This window comes from Pongo abelii, chromosome 4, assembly GCF_028885655.2.
Source record: "Pongo abelii isolate AG06213 chromosome 4, NHGRI_mPonAbe1-v2.0_pri, whole genome shotgun sequence".
NCBI lineage: Eukaryota > Metazoa > Chordata > Mammalia > Primates > Hominidae > Pongo > Pongo abelii.
The window spans coordinates 88,846,575-88,870,411 of NC_071989.2; the positions used below are offsets into that span (position 1 = coordinate 88,846,575).

At 42.7% G+C, this 23,837-nt stretch overlaps 1 protein-coding gene across 1 annotated transcript in view; it reads left to right on the forward strand.

Annotated features, from left to right (window-relative positions):
• The window catches only part of CKMT2 (creatine kinase, mitochondrial 2), a 32,866-nt gene extending 9,304 nt beyond the window's left edge, over window positions 1–23,562 (forward strand). Inside the window, 9 exon segments of the mRNA NM_001132908.1 lie at window positions 8,504–8,675; window positions 10,083–10,281; window positions 11,781–11,876; window positions 12,379–12,600; window positions 14,381–14,466; window positions 15,179–15,302; window positions 16,595–16,729; window positions 20,648–20,773; window positions 23,303–23,562. Coding sequence (NP_001126380.1) covers window positions 8,524–8,675; window positions 10,083–10,281; window positions 11,781–11,876; window positions 12,379–12,600; window positions 14,381–14,466; window positions 15,179–15,302; window positions 16,595–16,729; window positions 20,648–20,773; window positions 23,303–23,422 — 1,260 coding nt within the window. The 5' untranslated portion in view covers window positions 8,504–8,523 and the 3' untranslated portion in view covers window positions 23,423–23,562.
• The last annotated feature ends 275 nt before the right edge of the window (window positions 23,563–23,837 follow it).

The following is a 23,837-nucleotide window of genomic DNA, read 5'->3' on the forward strand; positions in this document are numbered from 1 at the left end:
TTATTGCTGGGTGCCAAGCAAGAAGAATGGGTACCTAGCACTCAACACCTGAGCTCCCTGCTAGCTTATAAGCAAGGGTTTTTAAAGCAGGAGTGAGGGGGTATCCAAAATGAGTTAAGAGCTCGGGAATTTCTGGAACTTCCTTATCTATTTTTTGGTTTCAGTCTGTCTGAGTTCTATGACAGTGGTCAGCATTTTCTATCTGGTGTGGGAATTGGTTTCTGAAAAGCAATGCAAGGGCATACGTCAAGATGCTATCTTTAGTTTCTACAGGGAATAAAACATTTTGTGACTCTGACTTACTTGGGTGGCTTTTAAGTTATTATCTTCTTATTTAGCAGGTTATTCGTAAACTTCCCTAATTGCTGGTTGTAGGACTAGCTAGGTACCTGGTTGAGAATGTTGCCTTGATTTCTATGCTTGGCACGTGTGGGTAAGGGGAGAAGCCCAGCAGGGCCATAAGAGAGGTCCCTTGGGAAGACAATACAAACTTTAGGAGTTAACAGGATAGAGATATGTGGCACTGACTTTACCCGCAGATGCCAAAAAGGCACAGAGCACAAGGGCAGATGAATGAGCAGCCCGTGAATGCACTGTGAACTGAGAGAGAATGCAGCCATCTTGAGCTAGAAGGGAACAGACTTTGTGTGGATTGAGGCACCAGGCTGTGGTCCAATTAGGCAGAGAAAGATGGACAACAAAGTCCAAACGGTAGGGGGTGATAAGAAGCAAGAAACAGTAATAACTGTTTCTAAAACAAATTAGATTTGTTGCATTAGCACAAAATAGAAACAGCAAACCAGTATTTTTAAAAGTCATATACAGTATAGAATAGAGATACAAATGTAGGATATACATGTGTGTTTTTCAAATTGAGATAATGCGAAGCTCTGGTGCAATGGAGCTGAATGTGAGGCTAGCTACTGTGTCCTGATGTTCTGGGCCCCCATAACAGGCCTTGAATGATGTGTGCAAGAACTGTGTGAGCCTTCATGAAATTCTTAATAGGATTTTTTTTTTTTTTTTTTTGAGACAAGTCTCTATCACCCAAGATGCTGGAGTGCAGTGGTGTGATCTCGCCTCACTGCAACCTCCGCCTCCTGGGTTCAAGCGATTCTCGTGCCTCAGCCTCCCAAGTGGCTGGGATTACAGGCATGTGCTACCACACCTGGCTAATATTTTTTGTATTTTTAGTAGAGATGGGGTTTTGCCATGTTGGCCAGGCTGGTCTCTAACTCCTGACCTCAGATGATCCGCCCACCTTGGCCTCCCAAAGTGCTGGGATTACAGGCATAAGCCACCACACCCAGTCCCTAATACAATCTTATTTAGTTGATATTTGCCTCTTTCCCCAAAAATAGATCAAAGGAAATGTTTCCCTTTGTCCCGTTTCACACTAAACGGGTTGGGGAGGAACCAGGGGAGACGTCAACCTTCTGCCGGTGGCTGGGAAGTTTTCTGCAAGTCCTCCACAGCATAGGCCAGCAGGCCATTTCTCACTAACAAAAGTCACAAGCCAAGTGAGGTAAAGTTCCTTAGTGTAATGCATCATGGCTCATAGAAATCGCAAGATATAATTGCCTGCCTCATCATTAACATCACCTGCCCCTTCCTGGTGTGGGCCTCTGTGTTCTTGGGATGAGTAACCACTATCTATGTGGGCCTTTCTACCTGTCTGCCTTGACCTGAGCAGTTCGACAGTCTGATGATGCTGGAGGTCTTAGCCTGGTTGTAAGACAAAGTAAAATCAGACGCAGATGTCATCTGCCCGGGATTTCCAGAAAGAGCTCTCGGATTGCCTCAAAAACACATTGGAGCCTCTAAACTACATACGCTACAGTTACACGAAATGAGGCAACTCTCTTTTAGGCTCTGCTCAAAGAAATTTCAATCTTAAAGACAAAATTGTGGATAAGAGACTTCCTCTTCCCTGAGTGGACGAGTATACCAAAGCAGGCTCCCAAAGGGCACCACTGTGATGATACATGAGGGTATCAGCGGCTTGTCCTCAAACCTCTCACTGCCCTTCCTCTTCCACCCACCGGCTCCATCAAGGCACATACCTGAAAGGCTTTCCTTTATCACAGTGCTACACAGGAGGGGAAACGGACCAAGCCATTGTTCCTCTGTCAGGATTCCTTTGTGTGGGCATGTATCCCCCTCACTATTTTTTTTTTTTTTTTTTTTTTTGAGACAGAGTCTTACTCCATAGCCCAGGCTGTAGTGCAGAGGCACCATCTCTGCTCACTGCAGCCTTCGCTTCCTGGGTTCAAGTAATTCTCCTGCCTCAGCCTCCCAAGTAGCTGGGATTACAGGCACCTACCACCATGCCCAGCTAATTTTTGTTATTTTTAGTAGAGACAGGGTTTCGCCATGTTGGCCAGGAATCCTGGCTTTAGATCAAGGAGTCAAATGCCTGGTACAGCATCTGTGACACCAACACATGATGTAGGTCCAAAGTATGCCTGTGTTGAGGTTTTTTGGCAGCTGCTGCAGGCTTTGACAGCTGGGGCAGGGCAGAATCCCTTGTCAAGATCCAGAAAAAGGGGTGGAAAGAGGGAGTAGCCACCTCCCAGAAGTGCGAGGTGGGACAGCAGAGCTTGCTGGCCATGTGGAAAGAACACGTGAGGTGGAGTCAGACAGGTGTGCATTCAAATTCCATCTCTGTCACTCACTAGCAGTGTAACACTGAACCAGTCATTTAACTTCATAGAGGAGTATCTGGCTTCATCTGGAAAACAGGGACAATAGCATATAATGTGCCTGGTACAGCAGGTACCCAATGGTTCCCTCTCTCCTTTCCTCTTTGTAATGCAAATATTACTCATTTGGGTGGAGACGTACATTGAGGGCCTGAGAGAGCAGCTACATCTGAGGTCATCTGTGAGTTGAAGAGAACGTGGGGAAGTTCTTAGGGCACAATGTCATCACTGGGTCATAGCAGTCTCTGTGCTGGGCAGAAATGGGGCCTGATGGCCAGGCCTTCACTATAGGTCTTATGAAGCCTTTGAAAGAATCCCAGGAGCCAGTGGGATGGGAAAGCTGAGATGGGGCAGCAGGTGATCAGGCAGAGGGTGCAGCAGGGCCAGAGCTGTGAAGAGTCCCAGCAGCTGCGGTGCGAGGGGCCCGGGGCCACCACAGATCATCCACATCTGCCAGCAACACTCTGCTCTCAAACTGCTCCCCCACCAGTGGGCCCCAACACCTAAGGGCCTTACCACCCGCCCAACTGTAGACCAGAAATCTCAGGCATCCCTGATTTTCTCTTATCTTTCATTTCCAAACCATTAGCACGACCTGTCAGTACTGCCCCAGAATAGACTGCAAACACATTCCCTCTCATCCTCGCTGACTCACCTGGGTCTCAGCACCTTATCTCTCACCCGGACAACGTCTAGGGCCTCTGACTGCTCTCTCTGCTTGCATTCTGCACATGTCCCTCTAAACCATTCTCCACTGGCAGCCAGAGCTACCCCTGTAACTCATAAAATGAGCTCAGCTCGTCTCCTGCTTGCAAGCACATCTGTAAATTTCCTCTGCACTAGGATAAAATCCAGACTCCTTAGGGTGGTCTCGGGGCCTGCACACCTGGCTCCCCTACACCTCGCCCATCCATCCTTTCCGAAGTCCACTGTGATTTGCTCCCTGTGCTTCAGCTCCACTGACCTCCTTCCTGTCCTGGGGCAAGTCCAGATCTGTCCACCTTTAAGGTTTTGCTGTTCTACTCTCTGACCCTGCCTAGCCTATTTAAAAGTAGACATCACTTACACTTTCTCTGAATAATATCCTGCTTATTCCCTACTTTGCACTCCTCCCCACCTATGATGATTTTGTTTTCTTGTTTCTTGACTGTCTGACACAAATGAATTAGAAACCCCCACAGGAGAGAACTGTTTCTTTTGCTCACTTTCATATCATTATTGCCTAGTGCAGTGCCTAACACTTAGTAGGCTCTCAGTAAAGAGTTCCTTAATGGATGAATTCCATGCTTCCTGCTGGGGCTAGAAGCCAATCCTGGGCTGTAACTGATCTAAGACTTTCTGGGATCCCTGTGAGAACGGGCACAGTAGCAGATGTGAGGCCGGAAAACAGGGCCAATTAGAGTGGAGGGGATGGTGGGAAGAAACATGGGCAGCAGCGAAGTTGAGAAGCCAGCTTCCCTCAGCCTTGTGATATCTAGCAGCCAGGGTTCCCTGGAAGAAGGGTCCTTGTGGACCCGTACCTGCCAGTATTGGAAGTGTGGTCCTCTCACCGAACTGCTCACCATATGCTGACGGGGAAGCTGGATCAGCCAGCAAGGACCAACTGCAAAAAGAAACATTTGGGAAAAAGATGTGTGCTTCCTACAAGCTGTGAGATGCTCCTGCTGTTTCCAATCCCCTCTAGCTACAGAAGTGGAGCCCACAGTGAGGGTGTCTGAATGCTTGAGATTTTATCCCAGGGAGAAACATCCTGGCTGCTCTGGTTCCTCATCTCCTCTCCCTAGTGGTCTCTGAACAGAACAGTTCAGTACGTTATGATAATGCTCAGAACATGGAGGGAATTGAAAACATTAAAAAAGCTTTGCAATGAGCCTGAGATTTCTTTTTGTTCCAAACTTTTGTCCTAATGGTTTCACAAGATATACTGACTTATAAAACCATGTTTGGAAACTAGGCAAAACCAAATACTATCTGCTTTGGTAGACACAGATTACCCCTTACAAACAAACATCTTCCCAGCTTTACTTATGCCACGTTATCATGTGTGCAAATAACAAATCAAGCTTCTTCTGAGTAGAGGTTACAGCTGCAGAGAATGCTTATGTAACATTTGGGGCCTGCCAGGTAACAGGGAAATGTGTAAGACAAAGCAATGTTCTGACTGCACAGCATTTTAAAGACTAACTTTTAACATGCAAGAGAGATTTAGTTTAGTCATGAGGAAAAGTGATTTCATTGCAAGCCTTGATTCTGGGTCTTTGGAGAGCATGGAACAGCCATTGCCAGATCACCAGCCTGTTCAGTGAGACCTTTGTTTCAATTTCACAAACAAGGTTACTAATTAAGGCCTTAATAGTGAAATTCAATGCCTCTTTGTGTCCTGGCGAGAGAAAAACAGAGTCAAGGAAGCAGGAATTCTTTGCTTCACCAAAACCTGGAGTCTGTATCAATTCTCTTCAAGGAATCAAAGCAAGGATACTGAGGAATTTCAGTTCCAAGATTGCTTTGCTAGCCACGACCAAAGCTTCCCCAGGATTATCTGCACGAATCATCCTTTGTTGCTCAGACACAAGGGCAGTATTGGAACTTGGAATAAAATAATAATGAATTCTAAATTCATCAAAATAAATTCTAAATTAATGAAAATGAATTCTAAATTAATTAAAATAAAAAAATCCAGGAACTAAAATATGGATATGACACTTCAAACATTAATATTTTGAGCCAGATACCTACTCACACATCACCCTTACAGGGAAGAAGACCTCCAGTGGTCACTGGGCTATATACATGGAGACCATTCACTCCCCTTCCTCTTGGCTCTGCTTCCTGAGATTTATCGTCTCAAATAGACTCTGACTTGGGCACATATCAGTGCATAGGCAATTTAAGGAATGAAAAATAGGGACCAAGACATTTGGGTCATCCCTGGTCAATCCCAGAAAGGAACATACTTCCTGTTAGCTTAGGAAGACCATGTCTGGCTTATGTTTAGGCCCATACTGCCTGGAAAGAATCTAGGCAAAGCTTCTTTCACTTTAGTGAGTTCTACAGTAAACCTCTAGAGTGACAGCATTGCCTCTCTCTAGTTAGAAAGTGGATTTGAGAGTGTGACGGCAGATAAGATAGTCCGAAGGATGTATGTTAGTGTTTCCTGCTGCAAGCAAGGACCAGGAAGCACTGGTGCGGATCATTGAAGAGCCGTTATCTATTCTTGGAGGGATACTGACATGACAACCTGAAATCTAGTAGGGGAGCAAAGAAGTTTACATGATGAGATTGAATGTTGGTCTTTACAAGTCCCCAGGACAACTTCAAGAAATGACCAATTTATCTTGTCTGCTCTTAGTAACTTACTGGCTTTAGAATTGAAAGAATTGTTTGCAGATATTAGCATGGAAGAAGAACTAATAATCTGATTTCCTGGGCTATCCTGTAACCTATATCCTGTAACCCCTACTCAGAAGAGGCTTCATTTGTTATTTGCACACATAAACATTCTCAAATGTTTTCAAGGTCTTTGATGCTTTTAGTTGGGACATTCAGGTTTAGTAGAGACTTCAAAATGATGGTTCTATTAGGAGTTGTTGTTTATTCTTCACTGGATGGCCCAGGTTTTCAGCTACAGCCTTACACATCAGCAAGTTCTTTGAAGCAATCAATCCATCTAAGTTTGGAGCATCTTGCAGCTGAGTCTTGGGAGCCTTCCAAATGTTAAGGAAATCCATTTTTTTTTTTTTTTTTTTTTTTGAGACACTTTCGTTGTCACCCAGGTTGGATTGCAGTGGTATAATCTTGGCTCACTACAACCTCCACCTCCTGGGTTTAAGTGATTCTCATGCCTTAGCCTCCTGAGTAGCTGAGACTACAGGTGCATGCTACCACACCCAGCTAATTTTTTGTAATTTTAGTAGAGACAGGGTTTTGCTGTCTCTACTAAAAGACAGCTAACAATGTTGGCCAGGCTGGTCTCAAACTCCTGGCCTCAAGTGATCTGCCCACCTTTGCCTCCCAGTGCTGGGATTACAGGCATGAGCCACCATCCCGGGCCCATACACTCTTCATTTGGGCATCACAGAGATCAAATAGGGAGTACTGAGAACTACATACTCTTTTGTTCTCTACTCAAAGAGCCATATTACACAGCTCCCTGCTAGGTGATATTGTGGGGCTAATTGGCCCTTCTAAATCTCTAGGCAGTAGCAGACTCAATAGGGTTTCTGTCTGTGCATGTTTATCTTCTTTTTCATCATTTGTTGGTAGTTCAGTACTTGTATTACAGATAAATATATAAATACTTATTTAGATTTATACATGTTTTCTCCATTTTCTGCATTTCAGGCTCTCTCCTTATGCTGTCATTTCCTTTCTTTCTGAAGCATATAGCTTAGTAATTCCTTTGTTGTTGATCTGTTTTTTATCAATGTTTTTCACTCTCATTTTTGAAAAAATGGTTAGACTAGTTCCCCAGTTCTAGGTTGACAGTTATTGCTTCTAAAAATATTATTTACCTGGGCTCATTATCAAAAAATCAGCTTGTTTGTCATTTCTTTGTAGGTAAACTGTCTTTTCTTTCTGACTGCTTTTCACGTCTTTGTCACCGATATTCTGCAGTTTCATTATTTGTCTAGGTGTCAATTTCTTTTTTGTTTGCTTAGATTATGTTATACCTCTTGAATCATGGATTCTTTTATCAGTTTTAAAAATGTCTCAGCCATTCCTCTTCAAATCTGACTTCTCTGTTTATTGTCTCTTTCTGGGACTTCAATTTGATGTGTATTTGAGCTTGACATTCTAACCATCATATCTCTTAATTTACATCTATTTTCCATTTTCTCATTTCTCTGTGCTACATTATGAGTAATTTCTTAAGATATATCTTCTAGTTCATTTATTCTATGTTCAGCTGCGTCATAATGAGTGGTTCAATTTGGTTCTTTCAAATCAACTTGGTCATTCTTAATAGTCTCTTGTTGCTTGCTCATAACTATGATGCCACACTTAGTTCTTTAAACATTCAATATAGGGCTTATTTATATCACTGTCTGACAGTTCCAGCATCTTCAGTCGTTAGCAGTCTACATCTGCTATTTCTTCTGTTGACTCTCATTCATTGTACCTCCTTGTGTGTTTGGTGATCTTTGGGAGTTCATTGTTTCATCTTAATCTGTAGGAATCCAGGGCCTAAACTGAATATAATTTCCTCAGAGAGCTTTTAGACCTGCTTCAGTCAGGAGCCAGAAGTTGGGGTCTGCTGACTTTGTGCCACTTCAGCCTCTTTCAAAAGGCCTACTTCAATGGGGGAATCCCAGTCTCAGCCCCTATTCCCAATGCTGGCATCCCAACTTCAGTAGAGTGGGAGGGTGGTCCTCAGAAATTTCTCCTACCTTTCAGAAGTCCAGAAATCCATCCTGTTCAGGGTCTAGTTGTGATGCAGTGGCAAAGTTCAAAAGAGCACATGGTCTGTCAAATAGCTGGAAGAAGACATCCTCTGCTGCTGTTTATTTTTTATCATATTAACAGAGAAAAGGCATGGAGTTCAGGAAGTTTAGACATTATGTCTAAAACTACCCAGATTTTCCCAAGCAATATGAAGAAAAAAGCAAAGCAAGAAATAGAAAACACACACACACACACATACACACACACACACACACACACAGAGAAAGAGACAGAGAGACAGAGACAGAGACACCGGAAAGAGAGGCTATGGCTCCTGCAGTTCTCTTGCCCGTTGACCCCTATGTTGTGGCTCAGGGTCATCCTATGAAACTATCTAATCCAGCTTCTTTGCTTTCCAGACACTCATCCAAGAGGAAGGATGGCCAGTATCTTTTCTAAGTTGCTAACTGGCCGCAATGCTTCTCTGCTGTTTGCTACCATGGGCACCAGTGTCCTGACCACCGGGTACCTGCTGAACCAGCAGAAAGTGTGTGCCGAGGTCAGGGAGCAGCCTAGGCTATTTCCTCCAAGGTAAGAGTTCCTGACTTTAAAATAACCTCAGGCCGGGCTCGGTGGCTCATGCATGTAATCCCTGAACTTTGGAAGGCCAGATCATGAGGTCAAGAGATCGAGACCATCCTGGCCAACATGGTGAAACCCCATCTCTACTAAAAATACAAAAAAATTAGCTGGGTATAGTGGCGCATGCCTGTAGTCCCAGCTACTTGGGAGGCTGAGGCAGGAGAGTCGCTTGAACCCGGGAAGTGGAGGTTGTAGTAAGCCGAGATCGCACCGCTGCACTCCAGCCTGGCAACAGAGCAAGACTCCGTCTCAAAACAAAACAAAACAAAAACAAAAACAAAAAAGCTTCAAAGACCAGCAAGAAATATGCTTTCCCCTGCTGGAAACTGTTAGCAAGGGTCCTTCTTTTTGCCTTTGAGGATGACTAAGTAAAACCGAAAATCATTTTGAGACTCATTAAGCCAGTGACCTGTGGTGTATACAAAGAAGTGTAGCATCATCATTCTTGCTTAGAGCTTGCAGTCCAGTTGAATAGTAATAATGGGGATAGTTAACATTTGTGGAGCACTTTTATGTATGACCAGCACTTTACATGGAGTATCTGTTATTCATCTTAGGATCCTTCTGTGATGAAATGAAGGCCTAGAAAAATTAAACAGTGCCCAAGTTCACATAGCTAGTACAGCCAAATGCAAATCCAGGCCCCCTGATTCCAGACCCATGCCCCTCTCACTGCTCTACCACCTTCTGGAAAAAGGGATATCGTAGTACTGACTTTAAGTATCAGCTCTAAAGGACACTGCAGATGGAAAGTGGAGGAGTGGTGTGAGAGGGATGAAAATAACGTGTTTTCTCAGCCCTTGGAACCCTGCCATGGATGAGATACCATGCGCTGAGCAGAGTTTGAGTGGCATGCAGAATTCCACATAGGCAGGTATGGATGAGAGAGATGAGGAAAACCACTGAGGTGTCTCTGAGACATTTACTGTCTCTTATGGAAATCAGGATCTCTGAGGGAATTGCCAGCAACCCCCACGTACCTTGGGAATTCCTGAGGTGACATGACTTGTGTTTGAGGTTGTGGTTGTCCTATATCTCCTATTCCTCAATCAGTACACACCCCAGGGTGAGACAGCACCCAATTTGATTTCTATTATTCCAACAGATGTTTACTGAACACTGGTTTCAATAGCCAGGGACTGTTTTTCAAAAAGGCAAAGTCCCCGCTCTCGTGGAGCTTGCTTATTTTTTGAAACCTGGTGTATTCATTTATGACTCCTCGGCAGTTCTAGCCAAGTATCCCCGTGCCCACTGGCTGAAGGGAGCCTAGTGGAAGGATGGGCAAACAATAAGTCCTTCCATTGGACCCTTTCCTCAGGGGCTGCTGGCTGACAGCCTGCCCTCCTCCCCACACAGTGCAGACTACCCAGACCTGCGCAAGCACAACAACTGCATGGCCGAGTGCCTCACCCCCGCCATCTATGCCAAGCTTCGCAACAAGGTGACGCCCAATGGCTACACCCTGGACCAGTGCATCCAGACTGGAGTGGACAACCCTGGCCACCCCTTCATAAAGACTGTGGGCATGGTGGCTGGTGACGAGGAGTCCTATGAGGTAAAACTATTGGCTGCTGGTTCCAGGGTGAGAGGGATGCTCTGGATATGACTGACTTGCACAGTCTTGGGGTCCTTTTCTTCTCTATGGGGCCAACTTTCTGCCTTCTCAGGAAGGGCTCTCATAAAGGGAAGCCAACTCCAGCAGAACCATCTGGAATGCTTTCTGAAACAATGAGGTCTATAGCTTCCCAGGGACAAGGCTTCCCTTGCTGCTGTGCTAAGATCCCTCCCTGTGGAGGAATGAATTGCATGACAGAACTCTCAGCTTGTCAAGCGGATGAGTTGGTACAGAAACAATAAAATTGAACGGTGTGTATTCACCAGTAAGACATTAGGAGCTGATGTGTTTGTGGCTGAGCTTTATTGGGTGGGGGTCGGGAGGAGGGTTCAGTATATCTTTAGGAATATGAGGAATTCTCCTCTTATTCTATTACTATTACTGATTTCTGTTACTGATTAGACGATCACTGTAGCCCAGACTACTGAATTCACCAAGTCTGTTGGATAAATCCCATGACCTCGGCATCCTCATCCTCAATGCAGAAGCACAGGGTAGTCGGCTGGAACAGTGCTCAGCCACCATGCGTCCCCTCCACAGAGCAGCCTCTCCGCTGAGGCGAATGCCTGCAGCCCTCCTCCTTCAGGTCCACCCTTTTGGGTTCTTCTGTTGCAGGGAGCTGAAGGCAGTTCCCTAGAAAGGCAGCCATAGAGAAGAGAGGGAGCCATCTTGAATAAACACGACTGGTGGTTCATTTACGTACTGCAGTGCACAACCCTGGGTCTAGTTTGGGTCCCAAGCTAGCAGTAGCTCTCTGGACCCAAAGCCCTCCCCACTTCCCACAGCTCCCAAAGTCTGCAGGGTGCTTTGTTACAACTTCTTTTAACAATTTTTTTTTTTTTTTAACATAAAGGATATGCCTTAAGTTTTGTTTTTAGAATAGATTTTGCACGAGATCATTTGGGCTGGGGAAGGTCCGCATAGGATGAGAGGTCCCTGCTTCGCCCACACTGCTGCTATGTACTTTCCTTCTGGTGTAGCCAGGTATTCAACAAATTTCATATGTAGCTTAATGTTTAGAATTTGACTTTCCCTTGAGCATAAAACTGTGCAGCCTCTGATCAGGTAGCTTCTTGTAACCTACAAAGGCAAACACGTCTAGGAAATTCCTTAAATTCCTAACCACAAGTATTTTCTTGCTCAGTCTGATGGCGGTGATTTTGGCAGAATCACTCGGGGGAGGTTAAGATGACAGAACTCACCAGCCCCACCCTATCTCAAGGGGCAAGATACCTTCAAAAGGCTTTCTCTCTTGTTGCTGTTGTTATTATTATTAACCAATCCATTCTCACATCCATTTCCTATATGATAGTCCTGAAAATTTCAGAGAAGGAGGGCATCAACTTTGGCTTTTAAGATACAAGGGGCAAGTGAATGGAAAGGTCTTTGAATAGTAGGTGAACCAATTAAAGAGGAAACACCCATCTTCCCTCCTGCAGGTGTTTGCTGACCTTTTTGACCCCGTCATCAAACTAAGACACAACGGCTACGACCCCAGGGTGATGAAGCACACAACGGATCTGGACGCATCCAAGGTAAGCTCCAGCCTCCCTCTCCTTCTCCACGAAGGTGGCACTCCAGAGCCCAGGGGGAAGGCCCCTGGAGAGAGGGGTTCCCCGCTCTAAGTCAGATACCCCTGGAAAGCACTGTGACTGCCCTGGCACAGCCTTCCCTCTGGAGGGCCACAGAGAAGGTGAGGAGGGTCCCAAAGTCTGTTTTCTTTAATAAATACAACTAGGGAAGGGTTGGTCATTGGGAACTTTAAACCTTTCCTAAAGCTACTCCCTTTTTCATCCCAAACCACCCAGTGACAGTCAAGGACCCCAGACCACGCTATATAAAACAGCTTTCCCCTTTACTAGTCGAAGGCCCGTGCCGCAAGACTTCCGGAATGTGTCCAACTTACGGATTGTGCAGTCGTGCACAGTGCCTGAGGGTCCCCAGGGAAACTGCAGATTGGCGGATTAGAACCCACTGTGGCTGTGGCAGGACTGTGGTCCGAGGCTGGCCGCAGTGACCCCACAGTCTGCTTGGCAGATCACCCAAGGGCAGTTCGACGAGCATTATGTGCTGTCTTCTCGGGTGCGCACCGGCCGCAGCATCCGTGGGCTGAGCCTGCCGCCCGCCTGCACCCGGGCCGAGCGGAGGGAGGTAGAGAACGTGGCCATCACTGCCCTGGAGGGCCTCAAAGGGGACCTGGCTGGCCGCTACTACAAGCTGTCCGAGATGACGGAGCAGGACCAGCAGCGGCTCATCGATGTGAGTAGCAGACGGGGGCTCCCTGGGGAAGGACTGGACCAAAGGCTCTGACCCGCACAGGAAGGCCTCTCCTGGTGCTCTGCTCAGTCCTTACCCTGGCCGGGAGCTTGCTGGGCTCCACCCCTGGGCTCAGCCCAAGAGCATCTACTTGTTCAGTGTAAGGAAGAAAGATGAGGCCATACACTGTATTTGTCAAGCCACTGAAACATTCTATGGATAGAATCTGCATAGGAAACTCCAATATGGAGATGGTGCCTGTGGTTAGGAGGGTGGAGATGAATGGAGGATCTCCTAGCTTGTTGATAAATGGGAACAGTTAGGTGTGGAAATCCTGTCTGTGCCCAGAAGATGGTTTCCATTATCACAGCCAGAGAAAATCCTGGAAGCTAAGAAAATCTAGAAAGGAAATTCCAGGTGGGAGGCCTGCCCTGACTCTTGTGGAGCAAGCCTCTGCATTTCCTGGTGGGGTTGATTCCTGCTGCTTCCACCATGTCTACCACGGCTTCCCTCTGGCACCAGGGTGCACAAAACTCAAGTCCCTTACTTATCTTTGTCTTAGCACAGCTAAAACAAGATAGCATTTTCAAAAGTAACTTTAAATTCTTTAAAAAAAAAAAAGCAGAAACAAAATTTTGTCATTTCAAAAGATGCAAATGCTAAGAAATATGCCTCATTTCCAAACCAGACAGGCCAACTATATGGCCTATGGGCCTCAGTCTCCTTGTCTCTGTGGCCACCAGGCCAACTATTTTCCTGCCCAGTTACAGAACAAGCCCCCCTCCACCTCAAGTAGCCACCCTGGTTTCCTGCTTAAGGGACATGCTGCTCCTGGGCAGTGGCAGGTCACAATCCTCTCCTGGCTGAAGTCTCTGATCTCTCCCACTTAGAGACTGTAGGACTCCTCTCCCCACATCCACTTGGTTTCTTACCTGTGTAATCATATTTGAATATATCTCACTGTAGAGTATGTGGGTAACTATGCAAGAAAGAGTAGTATACACATTGAAAAAAAAAGTTAGTCTTGACTTTGATTTTGATATGTTGAATAGTACACTGCAGTGGTTAAAGGCATAGGCTTGGGAGTCACAGAAGTCTAGATTTGAATCTATACTCTGCTACTTCCTACAACCATCCTATTGGACAGGTTGTTTGATCTCTCTGAATCTGTTTTCTTCATTTATAAAATAGAATAATTACACTTATTTCATAGAGTTGTGAAGATTAAAGGAAATAAAAGCCTGTAATCTAGAGCCTGGCACAGTCAGCATTAATGGTAACTATTTTTATTTATTGATCATTACTGTACATCTCTAATACTTTTTAATGAAATAAATAATAAATGAAGCAATAATGCTAGAAACAGAGAATGACCACTGTGTAGAACAGCCTTTTCAGGATAGTATCCCTCATTCATTGCTCACTCAGCCATTGCATACGGTTGGCATTGGTAGTGTATACCCACTCCACAGTGATTTAATGAGTTCCAAATGGACTAACCCAGTGTTTTCCAACATTAGCTGCATGCTAGAATCACCTGAAGAGTTTTTAGAAAGGCCTGATGCCCAGATCAGTCTATAACAACTAGGTCAGAATCTCTGGGGGATGGGAAGTAGGCATTGTTTGAAGCTCCCAGGTTATTCTAGTGGGCAGCCAAAGCTAAGAACCACTGCCTAAGAGACAGCAGCCATGATAAGTGGGTTGGAACTTGTTCACCTGGTACTTGCAGTCCTGTTTGATCTCATCAGTCTCTCCTCTCTGCTTTATCCCTTTTGGCCTACAGGACCACTTTCTGTTTGATAAGCCAGTGTCCCCTTTATTAACATGTGCTGGGATGGCCCGTGACTGGCCAGATGCCAGGGGAATCTGGTATGGATGCAGCATTTTCACATTTGCAATATCTGTAGAGGATCTCTTTGAGATCACCTGCTTATCCTAACCTGGAGTTGCTGTGTACTGCAGTTGACAGCATGCCCAGACTGAGCTAAACGGAAAAGACTACTTGGAAAGTGTGTGTGTGTCTGTGTGTGTGTGTGTCTAAGTATTGTGGTGTTTCTAAGATGTGTAGAAATATGACTTGGTTTGCATGAATTATGTACTTGAAGGAACAGAAATAAAAATGTTCATATGCAGCTGCTCTGTAGGGATGGACAGGCAGGATCTATGGAGCAACCATGTGAAATGTTGCATATCTTCAACATCTTGGGTGGAAGGTAACCCCCACCCCCTTTTTAGAGCACAAGATTTTGGTTGAATCTTTTAGAAGACAAAACGTTCTTGTTAGTGTCAAAGCCAAATGTTATATAGTTGAATTACTGTCATCCTAGTCAGAGGACCTAGGGGGAATTATATTCTTGTTTGGTAAAAACATGACATCTTTTAGGGTGAGAGTTGGTCTTAATCTTCCTTCTGTCAAAGTAACATTATTTTGTCATACTTGCTCAGGCACAGTTAAGAGATTAGGGCCATCTAGGAAATGAGGAAGGTGAAATGAAGCAATCAAGCTAGGGAGGTAATGGGAATTTTCATGTGTTGAAACAAATGCAATTAACACTCAGTACCATATTTCTCTCTTCATTAGGCATAATTATGATAAGACATTTCTTATCTGGATAAATGAGGAGGATCACACCAGGGTAATCTCAATGGAAAAAGGAGGCAATATGAAACGAGTATTTGAGCGATTCTGTCGTGGACTAAAAGAAGTAAGATGTTATCTGAGATTTCTGGATATTTATTAAAATAAAATTACCGTATTGTTTGTTCTTGAAAGACGACACTATGGTAACTTCCAAGATGGAGCTAATTTTTTTCTAGAAATCAAAGCTTTTTAATTTTTTTGAGATGGAATTTCACTTGTCACCCAGGCTGGAGTGCAGTGGCGTGATATCGGCTCACTGCAACTGCTGCCTCCCAGGTTCAAGTGATTATCCTGCCTCAGCCTCCAGAGTAGCTGGGATTACAGGTGCCACTACCACACCTGGCTAATTTTTGTATTTTTAGTAGAGAGGGGTGTTTCACCATGTTGGCCAGACTAGCCTCGAACTCCACCACAGGTGATCTGCTGGCCTCAGCCTCTCAAAGTGCTGGGATTACAGGCACGAGCCACCATGCCCAGCCTCAAGGCATTTTTTGGAGTGCAACTTCCAAGGTAGTGCTTCAGAAAATAGGTGACTTTCTCTTGTTATTGGAAAGCTATTATGCTTACCTCCCCATTCCACTGTGGTTTGGGGAAGTCTGTGGATCACTACTTGTTTTTTGATTTATTTAATATCGCTCTGAGCTATTCTAAGCATAGAGATGATAGAGAATGTAGCCTGACCATAGACTCAACTGCTGATAATTCCTATATTCTCCTACTCTTTTGGCATGAAAAATGCCACCAACTAACATTCATTGAGTGCTTAGTACGGGCCAGGTACTATGTTGACTGCTTTACATCAGGGGTCCTCAACCCCGGGGCCACGGACCTGGTACGGATCTGTGGCCTGTTAGGAACTGGGCCACACAGCAGGAGGTGAGTGGTGGGTAAGCCAGCATTACTACCTGAGCTCTGCCTCCTGTCAGATCAGCAGAGGCATGAGATTCTCATGATTCTCATAGAAGCACAAACCCTATTGTGAACTGCGCATGTTGAGGGATCTAGGTTGCATGTTCCTTATGAGAAGCTAATGCCTGATGATCTGAGGTGGAACAACAGTTTCATCCCAAAACGTTCCCTCCCTATGAGCCGAGGAAAAATTGTCTTTCAAGACACCAGTCCCTGATGCCAAAATGGTTGGGGACCACTGCTTTACATGGTTCATTTAACTTAATTGGGCCATTTTAATAGTCTGGTAGGAGAGGTATTATTTTCGCTTAAAGGAGTACTATAAATTTACCTTAATTTCATTCATGCCAGAGGAGGGTACACATCTCTCTCCCTGGTGTTAGGGATGTGCTGAATGAATGGATGTTGGAAAATGCTGTCATTTGTTCACTGTGGTTCTACTTGTAGGTAGAACGGTTAATCCAAGAACGAGGCTGGGAGTTCATGTGGAATGAGCGCCTAGGATACATTTTGACCTGTCCTTCGAACCTTGGAACAGGACTACGAGCTGGTGTCCATGTTAGGATCCCAAAGCTCAGCAAGGTAGTTATACGCCCAGTGGCCCTGATGGGCCAGGATCAGCTCAGATGCGACTGCTTTGTGGAGGAAGAAAACATCAATGCCCATTCCTTAACCCTTACTTTCTCTATCTACAATATAAAAATAAGAAAAAAATTAAGTTTGCCTCAAAAGACATTTGTATTAGTTAGAATAAAAGGTTAAGGGGCTGTAAGAAAAAGATGGTAGCTTCAAGAATAAGGCCTTTACATTTTTCCTCATGTAACACATCAGGATATGTAGGCTCTGCGCTCTCTGGTTCTTTCTATCTCCTTTCTCTGTCTCTCCTTGTTCAAGCAGTTCTCAAACTTGAGCATGGTTCTTTCCTGGTTCAAGCAGTTCTCAAACTTGAGCATGGTTCTTTCTATCTCCTTTCTCTGTCTCTCCTAGTTCCCGCAGTTCTCAAACTTGAGCATGCATGAGATCACCTGAAGGACTTGGTAAAACACAAGTTGCTAGGCCCCACCTGCAGAATTCGCATTTCTAACAAGTTTCCAGGTGATGCTGGGGTTGTTGGTCAAGGGACTACACTCGGAGGAACGCTGTCTGAGAGCACTCTTCTTAGAGACCTACAAAGAGACTTAGACTCCCACACAATAATAGTGAGGGAAATTTATAGCACCAAATGCCCAAAGGAGAAAGCAGGAAAGATCTAAAATTGACACCCTAACATTACAATTAAAAGAGCTAGAGAAGTGAGAGCAAACAAATTCAAAAGCTAGCAGAAGACAAGAAATAACTAAGATCAGAGCAGAACTGAAGGAGATAGAGACACAAAGACACAAAAAACCCTTGAAAAAATCAGTGAATCCAGGAGCTGGTTTTTTGGAAAGATTAAGAAAATAGACCGCTAGTCAGACTAAAAAGAGAGAAGAATCAAATAGACACAATAAAAAATGATAAAGGGGCTATCACCACTGATCCTACAGAAATACAAACTACCATCAGAGAATACTATAAACACCTCTGTGCAAATATACTAGAAAATCTAGAAGAAATGGATAAATTCCTGGACACATACACCCTCCCAAGACTAAACCAGGAAGAAGTCAAATCTCTGAATAGACCAAAAACAAGTTCTGAAATTGAGGCAGTAATTAATAGCCTACCAACAAAAAAAAGTCCAGAACCAGACGATTCACAGCCGAATTCTACCAGAGGTACAAAGAGGAGCTGGTACCATTCCTTCTGAAACTATTCCAAATAGAAAAAGAGGGACTCCTCCCTAACGCATTGTATGAGGCCAGCATCATCCTGATACCAAAACCTGGCAGAGACACAATAAAAAAAGAAAAATTTCAGGGCAATATCTCTGATGAACACTGATGTGAAAATCCTCAATAAAATACTGGCAAACCAAATCCAGCAGCACATCAAAAACCTTATCCACCACAATCAACTCAGCTTCATCTCTGAGATGCAAGGCTGGTTCAACATACGCAAATCAATAAACGTAAACCATCACGTAAACAGAACCAATGACAAAAACCACGATTATCTCAATAGATGCAGAAAAGGCCTTTGACAAAATTCAACAGCCCTTCATGCTAAAAGTTCTCAATAAACTAGGTATTGATGGAACATATCTCAAAATTATAAGAGCTATTTATGACAAACCCACAGCCAATATCATACTGAATGGGCAAAAGCTGGAAGCATTCCCTTTGAAAACTGGCACAAGACAGGGATGCCCTCTCTCACCACACCTATTCAACATAGTGTTGGAAGTTCTGGCCAGGGCAATCAGGCAAGAGAAAGAAATAAAGGGTATTCAAACAGGAAGAGAGGAAATCAAGTTGTCTCTGTTTGCAGATGACATGATTGTATATTTAGAAAACTCCATCATCTCAGCCCAAAATCTCCTTAAGCTGATAAGCAACTTCAGCAAAGTCTCAGGATACAAAATCAATGTGCAAAAATCACAAGCATTCCTATACACCAATAATAGACAAACAGCCAAATCATGAATGAACTCCCATTCACAATTGCTTCAAAGAGAATAAAATACCTAGGAATACAACTTACAAGGGATGTGAAGGACCTCTTCAAGTAGAACTACAAACCACTACTCAAATAAAAGAGGAGACAAACAAATGGAAAAACGTTCCATGCTCATGCATAGGAAGAATCAATTATAGTGAAAATGGCCATACTGCCCAAAGTAATTTATAGATTCAATGCTATCCCCATCAAGCTACCATTGACTTCACAGAATTAGAAAAAACTACTTTAAATTTCATATGGAACCAAAAAGGAGCCCGTATAGCCAAGTCAATCCTAAGCAAAAAGAACAAAGCTGGAGGCATCATGCTACCTGACTTCAAACTGTACTACAAGGCTACAGTAACTAAAACGCATGGTACTTGTACCAAAGCAGATATATAGACCAATGGAACACAACAGAGGCCTCAGAAATAACACCACACATCTACAACTATCTGATCTTTGACAAACCTGGCAAAAACTAGAAATGGGGAAAGGATACCCTGTTTAATAAATGGTGTTGGGAAAACTGGCTAGCCATATGCAGAAAACTGAAATTGGACCTCTTCCTTACACTTTATACAAAAAGTAACTCAGGATGGATTAAAAACTTAAACATAAGACCTAAAAACCCTAGAAGAAAACCTAGGCAATACCATTCAGGACATAGGCATGGGCAAAGATTTCATGACTAAAACACCAAAAGCAATGGCAACAAAAGCCAGAATTGACAAATGGGATCTAATTAAAGAGCTTCTGCATAGCAAAATGAATTATCAGAGTGAACAGGCAACCTACAGAATGGCAGAAAATTTTCGCAATCTATCCATCTGACAAACGGCTAATATCCAGAATCTACAAGGAACTTAAACAAATTTACAAGAAAAAAACAACCCCATCAAAAAGTGGGCAAAGGATATGACCAGACACTTCTCAAAAGAAGACATTTATGTGGCCAACAAACATGAAATAAAAGCTCATCATCACTGGTCATTAGATAAATGCAAATTAAAACCACACTGAGATACCATCTCACGGCCAGTTAGAATGGTGATCATTAAAAAGTCAGGAAACATGCTGGAGAGGATGTGGAGAAATAGGAATGCTTTCACACTGTTGGTGGGAGTGTAAATTAGTTCAACCATTGTGGAAGACAGTGTGGCGATTCCTCAAGGATCTAGAACCAGAAATACCATTTGACCCAGCAATCTCATTACTGGGTATATACCCAAAGGATTATAAATCATTCTGTAAAGACACATGCACACGTGTGTTTATTGAGTCACTGTTCACAATAGCAAAGACTTGGAACCAACCCAAATGCCCATCAATGATAGACTGGATAAAGAAAATGTGGCACACATACACCATGGAATACTATGCAGCCATAAAAAAGGATGAGTTCATGTCCTTTGCAGGCACATGGATGAAGCTGGAAACCATCGTTCTCAGCAAACTAACACAAGAACAGAAAAGCAAACACTGTATGTTCTCACTCATAAGTGGGAGTTGAACAAAGAGAACACATGGACACAGGGAGGGAAACATCACACACTGGGGCCTGTCGGGGGGTGGGGGTTTGGGGAAGGGATAGCATTAGGAGAAATACCTAATGTTGATGATGGGTTGATGGGTGCAGCAAACCACCATGGCACGTGTATACCTATTTAACAAACCTGCACATTCTGCACATGTATCCCAGAACTTAAAGCATATATATATGTGTATATATATATATATGTGCTTTAATATATTAAATATATATTTATATATTATAAATATATATATTTAATAAATATATTTATTTATTATAAAGTTAAACTGTTATCTTTCACTATATGTCTTTTGTCAGTAAATGCACCAATGATTATGAATCAATTTTGCCTCTTAGCACATTTAAGTATTATCCCTTTGTCCTAGGACCCACGCTTTTCTAAGATCCTGGAAAACCTAAGACTCCAGAAGCGTGGCACAGGTGGTGTGGACACTGCCGCAGTCGCAGATGTGTACGACATTTCCAACATAGATAGAATTGGTCGATCAGAGGTAATGTCTCTCTCTTTCCTAACATGAACTAACAAAATCAGCCTAAGAGAGAATAGAGAAAAGCAAACAGCCTAACCATTTTCACAAAATTCGAGACCTCCTCTTCGCACATTGAGTCCTGAGTTATGTTAGCTTTTCATTCTGTAACATTATTCTTCCACGGGAAATAACTGCATAAAGGGAAACATAATGTGAGCTGAGAATTTATAGGCAAGTATAGGAATTCACAGTGGGAATTCACAGGGTCAGTTGTCACTGACCTGCCATGAGAGCTATTCCAACAATCCTCAGCGAGCAGGAGCTCTGTTATGCTAAAGGACTGCAGTTTTTTTATTACTGTAAAGTCAGAACATCTATGCTATCCCTCTGAGGGTGGCAAAATAATGAAATTTTCTCTTGGTTCTGAATTTGGTTCTGAATTTTCTTTGGTGAAGGCTACAAATGATCATCTTCACTTTGGTGTTCTTAGATACTCGATGGTTTCTAAACTTTTATTTCTTAGGCTAAAGATAGCAAATACGTGATGTGCTAGGTTTAGATAAGTTTGTGCTCATAAAATCTTTAGGATTCTGTGATGAATATGTAGGATGAAAAGGATTCATAGACTTTGTGTGGGCTGAAACAATGAAGGAGGCAAAAAGATCACAGGTAAGGAACATGCAGCTGAATGCTAAGCAAATACTGATCATGGTAAGTTATACCAGCTTATCTGGATGTGGTCCCATTGGACATATTATGCCCATCATTAATTTTAAAGCCTCTTCTCATAACAAAACTGTTAATAATTCAGTGACTGGTTATTAAATCCGTGGATTATCAAAGTTCTCTCTTCTTCCTTACCAGTTTTTGAATATTTCACTGCCTATTGATATCCCTACCAGTAAGTACACTGAGGACAAAGGGAAAGGAAGAAACACTCAAAACAATTAGATCAGCCAGTGTGCTATCAGCTCTGGTAAAGTACTTGAGGGACACGCAACTATAATACCACAACTTCTGAAATTTACTGAATGTGTGGTGTAGTGAACAAAGAAAATCTGCAAGTCTATCCCTGTTGATTCTAATATTAACTAGATATTTATTACTGGAAAACAATGTAGTTAATGCTTAAAAAATGTTAAGTCTAACTATACTAGGCAGTCACTATAAAAGTGAGGAAAATGCCAAAAAATAATTTTAAAACACCATTTATTTAACCCAACAACCCTGATAACCATTGTGAACATTATTCTAAATGGCCCTTCATTCTTTTTAAAAACTACTCAAAAAACTTTACATGTATAGTATTATAACCAAATACTGGTTATAATTTTTTTCCAATGCATTATATCATGAACATTTTCCCACAATATTAAGTATTCTTCAAAAACATGATTTTTAATCACAGTAAAGATAATCCATTATCTATTTAATGATGTTTTCCTGATTTTATGTTTGACCATCTCTATACATAATTCTAATCACAACTCTGGTTATTTAGTTAGGATATACTTCTAGGAAAGGAATTCCTGGGTTAAAACCAGGGTTCCCTATTTATGACCAAGTTTTCTACCAGATTTATACCAAGATAGAGTCCTACTGGCGGTGAGTGAGAGACCTGTCTCACCATACTCTCACCAACACTGGAAGGGATCAAAAGGATAAGTAGAAAACATGTGTTTTAGTTAGTAGTGACTAACATTCTGATTCAACCCTCTCTTGGGGCCTAAGTTTCCTTATGCATATAAAGAGATAAGGAGGCAGCTGGAGTATGTGATGCCTAAGAGCTAACATTCAACTAACATTCAATGGTCCCTTCCATCCTTGCTGCTCATTCTTGAGTTGTATAATGTATGTCTGGAATTAAGTAATTTCTCTCTTAATTTGGGTTTCCTTGGGAGCAGTGCAAGTCATTTGCTTAGGAGGTGATCCCAGGGGAAAAAAATATTAAGTAGATGTGCTCTGGTTTAAGGAAAACAAATATTTGGAAACCAAAGTTCTATACAGAGTTTTTTAAGAACAGGAATTTTAGAAAGTATATCTTAATTTGCAAAACTTCATTTCATTAATAAGTTTGCCTAGCATAGTACAAACATGATTTAGTTGCCAAACATTTGACATTAATTTTTCAGGAAGACACCCACTGTATTAATGATGATATCTGAACTATATTAGCATATCCAGTGCTCAGATAGATTAGTGGCAGGTCAGAATTCAGATCCAGGCCAAAGAAAAACACAAGGGTGTCACTGTAGTCTTATTTCTAGACAAACTGATATTTTATAGCAGACACTGGTAGGAAAAAATGTTTGAGATGCAAACTAATGGTTTTCATATAGTAAAAAAGCTTTCACATACAAAGTAGTATCCCCATCTTAACTATGGAAAGATTGAGAGAAACCCTTATATCTCTGCCTTCCATCTCTGAGAAGGAATTGTTGTGACCATCTAAGTGGCAAGTTCTCGTTTATCACACTACTGTTCCTGTTAATCAATGCCCTGCAGATGTCTTCTATTCAAATTAATCATTCATCTTCTTCACTGTCAAAGGTTGAGCTTGTTCAGATAGTCATCGATGGAGTCAATTACCTGGTGGATTGTGAAAAGAAGTTGGAGAGAGGCCAAGATATTAAGGTGCCACCCCCTCTGCCTCAGTTTGGCAAAAAGTGAACTTTCCGTTTCCCAATTTATAAATAATCTGTCTGCTGGTACGACAGACATAAATCTCTACTCTGAGAGTTTTTGTACACTTGGAAAAATATAAAGTTGTAGATCCTGCCTATCTTTACAATAAAACTCTCCTTAATATATCTTTGCTTTGTTTCTCTGATTTTTAAAATAATATTAGGAAGGGCAAACACATCTGATTACAAGTAGACAAGAAGCAAAATATTTTAAGACAATAAAACTAATATTTGTAAGTTTTGATTTTGCCACAACTTCCACACACCTCTAAATAACCCTTTAGCTATCTAGATGTTAGTCAACCCTTTTGGAAATCTCTTATGGACCCCATTGGAAAGTGAGAAATTAATATAATAAACAATTTTCTGGCAAATGGAGCAAGAGGAGACTTACTTACCTG